General features: G+C 30.0%; 1 protein-coding gene across 5 annotated transcripts in view; it reads right to left on the bottom strand.

Moving 5' to 3' along the window:
- Positions 1 to 3,127: 3,127 nt before the first annotated feature.
- Positions 3,128 to 10,697, bottom strand: part of LOC106459191 (epidermal growth factor receptor substrate 15-like 1) — a 44,040-nt gene continuing 36,470 nt past the window's right edge. For 3 of the 5 annotated variants that reach the window (XM_022385623.1, XM_022385627.1, XM_022385624.1), the window contains 2 exons: positions 10,357 to 10,427; positions 3,128 to 7,478 (listed from right to left, as the gene is read on the bottom strand). In XM_022385623.1, coding sequence (XP_022241331.1) covers positions 7,014 to 7,478; positions 10,357 to 10,427 — 536 coding nt within the window. In that variant the 3' untranslated portion in view covers positions 3,128 to 7,013. The remainder of the gene's footprint in view (positions 7,479 to 10,356; positions 10,428 to 10,697) is intronic. The other 2 variants (XM_022385625.1, XM_022385626.1) reach the window with 1 other exon arrangement.

The raw sequence follows: 10,697 nt of genomic DNA, 5'->3' as shown, positions 1-10,697 counted from the left end.
CCAATTATTTATTTTAGGTAACGTCACCAACTTCATCCATTGGTGGTAGGTTGGAAACAAAGATTAGGCTACTACTTTAAGATGCATTATTATCTGTAAAACATATTTGATAAAATTAGTGTTATGAATTCCAGTGCAACTTTAAGTCCAGTAATAAACATGTAAATTACAAATTTGAAAACTATCAGGAATTGGTTGTTCTAAAAGAGAGACTTACACAGTTTTGTTAGAAACTTGTTTAACAGAGAAAGCATGTTTTGACGATGGTGTACAAAAAATTGGAAATGAAATACACTACCTATATTTAAGTGTCAAATGATCCAAACTGTTTCGTATGTTATTAATATTATTAAACATTAAAATTCTACATGTTTTTTTCTTAAAATTTCCCAATTTTATCCTTACTAAATGATAATATTTATTTTTGGGAAAATGAAATTGTAACTGAATTATTTCAAAACCATATTTAATTTAATAAATTCAGTCAGTTACATTGGAGTTTTGTGTTTTTATAATTTTCATTATATATATATTTATAAAATTTCATTTCTTGAGATTAACTGATGATTTTACAATATTTCAAACATGGGGGGGGAAGATTCAACCATTTATTAATTATAATCTTTGCATTTGTTCTTTATTTCTATGAATAAACATCTGAAGTGGGATTTTCAATCACCAAATTAATGAATGTGTAATGTTTTATTTCAAACATTACTTTATTACTACACAAACTTGATCCATAAACAAGTAATTTATAAAACTGCACCATGTTTGATTCTCTAGGAAAAACTGTATTTATAACTTACAGACTAATATATCATATTAATTCTCAAAAAGTTATCTTGGATTAATATTGTCATATAGGTATTTTTAAAGATGTGTTAAAGAAGTTTTTTTTATATATATTTACAGTAATATAGTCTAGCAGTATGAAAGGAGTTGAAACGCACTGAAATCCAACTTTGTTTTTAGTAATATACTATTTACAAACAATTAATATATATATATATATATAATTATTTATTGTATCAGTGGTTAGTGGTAGACTATAATAGCATTAATAAAATAAAATAAATAAATGAAAAACAAACCACATTTTCTCAATAAATTGTATTATTTCACATTCTGTATTAAGTACACTTGCATTTGATGCGAATGTTCAAATATTTCAAACTGAGAACAAGAATTGTGCACTGCAGCAAATAAGAGCCATTGCTTCTTTTCTGAAGCTAATTTCTTCTTACAAACCATGCAACAATGAATTTCTTCAAACTTAAACAGTAACATTCATGTAAACAGTCACACCTATCTATTGAAGTAATAACAAAAATTATGAGCAGAAGGGTTTAACATCTACAATATAATATTTATTTTTCATGGAAACATCATTCAAACTTCATTTCCTATGAATCAGGACTACACAGTGAATATCTTCTCAAATCCTATGGTATTTACCTTCACAAAATTTCACTAATTAAAATGATAAATGAACAACAACAAAAAAGTTACACATACAATACTCTTGATAATTTGTTTTCTTTTGTAATAAGAGTTAAAGATCACATATTTGTAGGACACACAAGCTCACAATTACATATACATGAACTGGATTCTACTATACTAAACACATGAATTGGAGTGCATATTAGTATTATGGCCAACAACGTAGCTGACACACACCACCGAAGAGAAATTACTAAAGAACTTTAAATCATTATTTACCATGAAAAATCTAGAGTGCAAGAGTATCTAAAACAAGACCAAAATCAATCAAAATAAAGGTCACACAGGAACATATTCCAATTGAAGCTGATAAAAAGTATTAATTCAGTGGAATGCCATTTTTCCAGATGTTAACAATAGAAAATCTGCAGTTTGATAGATGTTCTGTATTACTGTACAATTTGGCACAAGGATGAATTTAGTAAGTCTACAAATTTTTACCAATTAAGAATCTTTTTTTAAATTCGAATTTGTATATCAAGGTTCTTAGACTGTTTAATCTTTTTTTTTTTTTCAACACTTGATATCTCTTATAGGCAAAAGGACAATTATTCTTTAAGAATAACTTAAGATTATAAAACTTTGGTAAAGAGAAAGAAAAAACAACATCTGTGGGAATCAGACTATAAGAAAACTAAAGATTCCAAATTTTACGGTCTAGACATAGATGTACAAAGAAAAATTGTACAATCAAGACATACTGCAATATTCTACCAACACAGAGCTTGTGTTAAGTTATAATTTATGTACTATACATGTACATGGTCACATTTCTGAATAGTAAATACAGAAGGATCAATTTAGATCTTGGACTGACTAGAAAAATTGTATTCCACCAAAACTGGTATAATATTCAAAACACAACACTTATTCTTAATTACTGCATTTTCATAGTTGACACAAGATACATTAACAAAACTGGGTGAGTTAAGAAACATCTGTTTTATCAAAATTACTTGTTACTGTAAGTTGCTTTGTCGATTGAATCTGTTCCCTTTGTGATAAGACATGTTCTGGAAAAAGCTATAAAATACCTGAAGATCTGAAAAGTCAGCATTTGTGTTATAAGATGTAGTATAATTTAATTTTTTTTATAATGTTCATGGACAATTTTTGATTAATCAGAATGGGCACTAAATGAGAACACTATTTTTCCAAGTGTCACTATATCCATATTTGTGGAACACACTGTTACAAGTAAACATTAACTACTTTATTTGGGGCAAAAAGATACAGACTTGAATTTATTGATTCAAAGCATCTCATAAAGATAAAACAAACCTGTATTTATCTAAAGATTGAATATAATAAAATCACAATATGGGTAACACACAAGAAAAAGCTGATCATGCATTTACATATTCACAGCTTCAATAGCAACTGTGAATAATGTAAGAGGAAGTCACAAACATGTATTGAAAAAAAAAATTGCCCCACCCCCCACATTTGCAGGGACATACTTTCACCGCTGATGCCATATTTCCATTTGCAATGCAATCTGTGAAACGACATATAGAAAGCTTTTCATTTTGTTCTTGAGGTGTTAAGAAGAGCATCCCTTTTTTCACTTCACAAATGTAATGAAAAATATAAATTATAAAAAAATAATATCTAAAAAAAAACATAAACGAAAGAAAACTGAGCCTTTCGGAGAGATTGAGTGGAATCAATTTTCTCTCTCTGGTACATGTATTGTCTTTGTCTTAACCTGATCAATAACATCCATACCAATATATATACACACACCAGTAAATGAACACAAATCAGAGAGTGGAATGTCATTTATCTCAAATTAGTAAAAAGTATCAACTACTTGTAAAAACAATAATCACTTAGGCTATAAAATTAAAATCAACCACATAATTAAATAACATGTATAACAACAATTAAAATGAAAACCTTAAACATAAGTAAACAATGCAAAACAAGTCGCTCCTATACAAAATGATCTTTGGAAGGTTAAAATCACGAACAACAAAAATAAAATGGAATGTGAGCTACTAGTTTATAAAAATATTACACAATAAAGCTAAGTTTTACTCCTTGAAGCTTTGAACTTTTTCTCAACATTCAGCCAGAAATACTACGAAATGTGATTTTCTTTAGTAACAATGTGAATCCAAGTTCCCAAGAAGAAATGAAATCAGAAAACTTGTATATTTATATGAGATTTGGATAAATAGTGAAGCAAAAAGAATCAGGTTCAAAACCGCTTGCTCTGCATACGAGTCACTAAGAGCAAACAATATTTTTTATTGAAATTATATGATTTTCTGGACTTAATAATTTGCATTAACCAAGTAGTCTGTGTTTGAAAGTGACTATAATGAATTATTATTTTTTTACTTTCTTGTTTCAATATTCATAATCACATATATAATTAGAAACCTCAAACTTGTGATACTCACACAAGACTCGTAAAAGATTAGAAGTTGTTAAGCCAATCACTAATAGTGTCACTTGTGACAAACCAGTTTATACATGATAATGAAGAACTTCTAAACATATCTTGAAATTCAATGAGAACCAGCACTTACTGATTAACACTACTGCTACACAAAAAAACATGTCCTATCTTCTGTACATATGCATATGTATAATAGTATATATCCAGAGGTGAATTTCAATCAGCACACGGTTATAACAAATAATTTTAGCGGCAGTACCAAGTACTGGCATGGAAATTTTATACCAAATTATAAATATTAAATAAAGTACATGTTTATTATTATTACTATAAAACAGCTTTAAAAATCATACCCACCGTGCACCTTACTAAGTAGTCACATAAAATGTTTAAGACATTCACACCTGTATACATTATTCATTTTAACAAAGACAATGTTTATATGTCAGGCAATCTCTTAGCCTTTCATGATTCAGTTGTTTACATAATATGTACTGTAAGGGGTTATCATTTTAACAGAGGCAATGTTTATAAGTCGGGCAATCTTTTGGCCTTTCACGATTCAGTTGTTTACATAATATGTACTGTAAGGGGTTATCATTTTAACAGAGGCAATGTTTATAAGTCGGGCAATCTTTTGGCCTTTCACGATTCAGTTGTTTACATAATATGTACTGTAAGAGGTTAACTGATTGTCATGCAGATAACAATTTCAAATGATTACGATTTCACATGACATCCAAGTTTATTTTTTTGTATTTGGTTGATAAGAATTTAAGTATTAAAAATTCATTACAATAATAATGCCACCAATTTTCAAATTAAAAATAGTTATTCTCTTACAATTGGTTGTATGAAATTGAAATAGTAGGAAGCTTTATTATAATGAATAAATTGATTTCAAGTTTTAAAACTTCAGATATTATGGAATCATGAACTTCACATTACTGATTTGTTTTAAATGATTGTAGCAGTTCTTTTTATCAATGTGGTGAAGTTAGGCAACCGTAATGCCTAAATCTACTAGGAAGGCAAAAATCAGTGGAATTCTAAATATGAATGTATTGCTTTTAACACAAATGAGCTTATGGCATACCCAATAACTGCAAGTTATGAGGAACAAACTTTATTAACTTACTTGAGATGGTGAAATCTAATTACAACTAGTTTTCTTATTCTCATAAAGACATGCATCATCAAACATTTTTTTGAAAGACAGAATTAGTAGTAAACCACATGCAAAGTTTTCAACCACCACCTGAAAGTATCACTTAGTTACAAGTCGTATTGTAAAGCAAAAATGGCTCTAAAGCCTCGGAGAGGTACAGTGTTTTAAGGTATAATGTAACTTTGAGTGCTTTTAATACAGTCTGCAGTCAACATAAGGGAGACATCCAACATTTTCTGTCATGTAATTGTAAATAATTCTACTATTTGTTAATGGTATTTCAAAAAAAAGAGCTATTAATACAATACTTAAAATGTAAAAAAAATCTTTCCAAAGTATAACTTGGGCAAATTAAACATACTTCCATCAACCACATTTTGAAACATGCGCTTAAAGGTTTAAACCAAAATAATAAGTTACACACACACTGATTTTTTGTTAAGCATAATTCTTTTCTACTGGAAACAAAAAAATGCTGTTTGTTTATTTTAACTACACGTACATTAAGTGTGTGCTTAGCAAGAAATATTAAGAATATAACACTTTTTTTACGTAAGTCGTATAACTACTGAAGAGCACTCACTCAAGATGTTGTGTAGTAAAATGTGTAATAAACCTATACTCATTTTTAACACATTCATGCACACATATGCATCTAACGTTCGGAACCTTATTAGACACACAAGAGGTAGGGTAACTTTAAAGACAATTTTTTCAACAATTATCTTGTAGCCACGTGTTTATTTTTCCTTTCTTTTGTTAAGTATATACTTCCAGGAGGAAAGATATACAATTCTCTCAACCTCATTATAATCAAATTTCCTCTTCGCAGTAGTCATGCTAGCCAGGTAATGCCCACACTAAAAACGTATTTGGCACAATATCTACTATAAAACTAGTAAATGACCCAAATGATTTATGATTTTGAGGGGTATTTTCTGTTTAATACACATAACTATTCAACTTCCTTAAGAGTAAACTGCCATGATTATATTTTCTTAAAGCACTTGATGTATTAACACTCTTCAAAGACTGAAGTAACAGATGATAAAGGTCCAGTAACAATTACATTAATGTTTTATTACTTACTTCATATTCCATAAAGATTTATTAAAGAAAAAATTATATCACTTTAAACTTTAAAAACAAAACGAATATTGATATTTGTTTATTAATCTAATTATTATTCTCAACAGGAATAAGCACATTAATAAAGGCAACAAAGAGTTCTATGAGGAATTTAAATCTCTATTATTTTTAATTAGAAAATTGTCCAAGGGATGTCTAAATGTGTATTGCTTGGTAACCCATTAAAAATAAGACCCGTGCAAGAGAAACAAAAATTACACATTTTAGAAATGAATAATACTAATAAAAACTCAGATCCACAATAAGTCATTATATGTCCAAAAAACACCTGAATCAAACCATATAAAAATAAAACACAACATGTAATGGTTCTTATAAAAAGTGTAAATATGCTTAACAAAAAACCCAAAGTTAACATTGCAATATTCGACAATATACAGATATTTTACAACAAAAGGGAAATTTTTATACTACAGTTACACAAGAAGTAATAACTGTTTAGTAAGTGGAAATGAGATAAAGAAAAATTCAGTATTAACATAAATTACAATACATTCATACACAGTTGTAAAAATGTTGCATACTTATCACCATATCTATTACATTTAATGAAGTTATAAATATTATGTAAGTTATAAATGTTATGTAAGTATCTTGATTGCACCAATGACTTGATTATTAAAATGAGTTGAGAATTTCATGCAATACACAGGATGCTAATGCAAATGACAAAATAAATCAGTAATAACAACAACTAAGAAAAAAGATGGTGATACGTGCACTCCCTTTGAATACCACCTTTATATACCTTTTGCTTATTTAAAGTGTGCACAGCAAATAAGATTAGTTCAACTTTTCGAAATCTGAAAAGTTGGCAAAGTCCTGGTGGGAGAAATTTGAAGATGCAAAAGGATCATTTATTCCTGATGTTCCAAAAGGATCAAAACCACCTTGGCCACCACCATTAGATCTTTCTGATAATTGACTGCTTTCAAAAGCAGATTCAAAAGCATCTTGAGAAGATGCTTTTATTTGAAAAGTCTGTACGGGTATTTTGGTAGAGTTGGATGAAAAAGACTTTGCTGAACCAGCTATGAAAGGGTCATGTACAGAAGGTGGTAGCGGTGGGGCAGGCGCTGCTCGAGTTGGACCTGATTTTCCTCCTCCACCAAAATGTTTTGGTGGAGCAGGTCTTGGAGGTGGGGCTTTACTTTTCTTAGGTGGGAGTGCTGGGGTAGGACTTTCTGGCCGAGGAGGTGCAACTCGGGTGGGATTGAATGGATCGGTTCCAAATGGATCAGATGGAAACTAGAAAGTAAAAGTACCTTGATAACCATGGGATAATAAAACATTGTTATACAAACTGTGATACTAAAAAACAAAATGTTAACAACTCTAGTAAAATGCTTTTCAGAAATTTGTTTGTTATATTACAAAAGAAAATATATGGATAATATATATTGATGTTTCAAGGAAAACAAAAAAAATCAAGAAATTCAACTAGTATGTGTATTTAAGTTTCCATTTTCAATTTTATTTTATTTCTAATTTGCTATAAGAGAGTAACCCAGAATAATATTTTATATGTTTCAATTTATACATTGTGGACATCTGAATGCTAAAAAAAAGAGGACACAACAGACACATTGTTATCATCTAGTTCTTCATCTTTGATGTAAAGGAACACAACAACTACAATTAAAAAAAAAAGCTTTACGTATTATCTTTGATCAGAGTTTTCTTTTTCAATGATCAATATCAAGCCATGGTTTCTGTAGCATGAATACTTTACTTGATTTTCAATAAAAGTTAATTAAATACAACTGTCAAATACCTTGTTTATATTATTTCAGTCCTGAAAAGCAAAGAAAAACATTATTCATGTGTTGTACTATTCTTTCTTGGTGTTTAACTTTATGGGGCAGTATGGCTCAATGACTTTGCATTTTGGGCTCATAATCAGATGGTTATTGAGTTTGAGGTTGGCCCGCGTTGTGCTGTTTTGTCCCCGAGTGAGACACTTTATCCCACTTGTTCCCACCTACCCAGATATATGACAAGTACCTGCTGCCAGCTGGGGGTTAATCTGCAATGGACTGGCATCCCATCCAGAGAGGAATGGATCACCATTCTCATCTGTTTGTGTCATTGGAACTGGAGTTCAAAAACCTTGGTCTTATATACCTTAAGCATGGCAGGGGTTTAAATAAACTTTTAAAATATTCATTTTTCTTGAAAAGTTTTTTGGTGTACAAAACTTGAAGATAGCTTTTATATGCAAAAACATATGTTAGCTGAGTTCTTGCACAGATCGTAAAATATAACGTTGGTAAATGGAAACATCGGCACATGTAGATACGTAGATCTTGAAAGTCGAGTTGTTCAAAACATGAAAATAGCGTTGATAACAGGACCAATTGTTGGTTGAGATGTTGCAAAGGAAATATCTGCTGAAGCTTTTTCGCCAGACACTAATCATAGCAGAACCATCTGGAAAATGGTCTATAGGAAATAGTACAGCTTATAAAATGAGTCAGATCAACGTAGGCCGGTAAGGCAATCACTGATTGGCATGTGTTTTTCGTGTTTTGTCATCATTTGAATTTTGATGCAATTTCTTACAAAACTAAAAATATTGACTGTGTTACAAACATTTGCTTTCATACTGTGTTTCAACACACACTTATCCAATAAAGAAAGGTAAGGCTTTTAACAGGGTGGTTGGAAGCTCGTAGTATAGTCAAGTCAATTTGAGAAAGTTGGCTTTTAATGACAAATATCCAATTCTGTAGATATTGCACTTTCTTCATTGCACATAGGTGAACACAATTTTTCATACATTATATCAAAATTATAATTTAGTTATAGTTTAAACACCAAAAGCTGGCAAAACATTGGAAAAACCAACAGGCCTAAAACTGTTATAAACACAAGTTAAGTGTAGATGTTTTTTTTTTCCTCATTCCTCTTAACTTTTCCATTGCAGCTCAAAATCAGATGTATGCAAAAAAAAATATAATTTCAGATCTATCTTTTTTCACTGTCTAGCCCCAACAAAAAGTTTATTGGGCAGTGACTTGTGGGAAACAAAAAAAACCAGATTTGAAATGCTATTTGTTTTACACATCTCTGGTTTCAAGCTGCAATGGACAAATTAACAGGAATGTAGAACAAAAAAACCCATCTATGCATTTTTATTTATTTTGTAACTTGTTTTTATACAATTTAGTAAACTAATTGTTAAATTTATATTGGTTATATAATGTCTAACTTACAAATTATGTTAAAATTTAGTATTAGTTGATAAAACAGTATTAATACTTTATATTAACTGGTTTGGTAGTTCCATAGTTTAACTTATTTATGGCTATTTTGATCGCTCTGAACAGTTAAATATTAAATACAAGAAGACTAGGGGCAAAAAGTATTTCAAAAAGAATACATTAAGATAAATGCCAAATATCCAGCCACCATCACTGGCTTATATTTTTAAAGCTATCTGAAATTGCCAATTAAACATAAAATTTTTATTGTGAATTAGGCTTTTTGGTTTTATAACTTAGAATTTTGTGGCTCTCTGTATTCATTCATGTTTTCTCAATATTGTTAAATTTTTAAAGTTTAAGCCAAGTTTTAAATTTTTAGTTTATATGGATCTCACCTACTGATATGGAAAACACCTATTTTGACTAACCACCAATTCTCCCACATCTGTAAAGGTCTTTTGTATGATGAATCAAAAAATAAGTCTGTTATGACAACGTATATCTTTCATGTGGAAGCCTACTTAACTGACTGCACATTTTATACACAAAATAGGATAAATGGCCAGGTCATAGACATCTATGAATCAAGCACAGTCATCCATAAATTTGAACTGACAATCAAACGAAGGCAACTAACAAGTAAGCAGTATTTATCACCTGAAGCAGATATTCATAATGAAATAGTAGGTTTGGCTGTTATTCTTATAACACATTCACGACTAAAAGCATGATACGTAATTAGTGGCACCATGAGCCCCAATCTAATGCACTGACCAATAGGCAACACTTAGACTTGATGTGGAAACAAAAATGTAACTTAGGCATGCAGAATTTAAAAGTACTGCTGATATACAGATGCCTTTTCACAACTGAAATACAAGATTTAACAAAAGTTAAAATGACAGTGTACTTTTTAATACCTTGCTAACCTTTAAATCAGAACCAGATGAAACTTGATTGGCACCTCCAGCACTGAATGGATCAGGTGTCACTAAAAAAGCAAAAGTAATCATTATGAATGGATACGGTGTATGATTAAAGCAAAAGTAAAAAAAAAAAATATTCTTACAACATACTTATAGTAAGAAACTGTTCTACTTAACAATGTACTTCTATTGAAAACTTGTTCTACCTAACAATGTACTTCTATTGAAAACCTGTTCTACCTAACAATGTACTTCTATTGAAAACCTGTTCTACCTAACAATGTACTTCTATTGAAAACCTGTTCTACCTAACAATGTACTTCTATTGAAAACCT

This window comes from Limulus polyphemus, unplaced genomic scaffold (genome assembly GCF_000517525.1).
Source record: "Limulus polyphemus unplaced genomic scaffold, Limulus_polyphemus-2.1.2 Scaffold573, whole genome shotgun sequence".
Classification (NCBI taxonomy): domain Eukaryota; kingdom Metazoa; phylum Arthropoda; class Merostomata; order Xiphosura; family Limulidae; genus Limulus; species Limulus polyphemus.
Note: the sequence above shows the minus strand (reverse complement) of the source record. Positions and strands in the feature narration are given on the sequence as shown.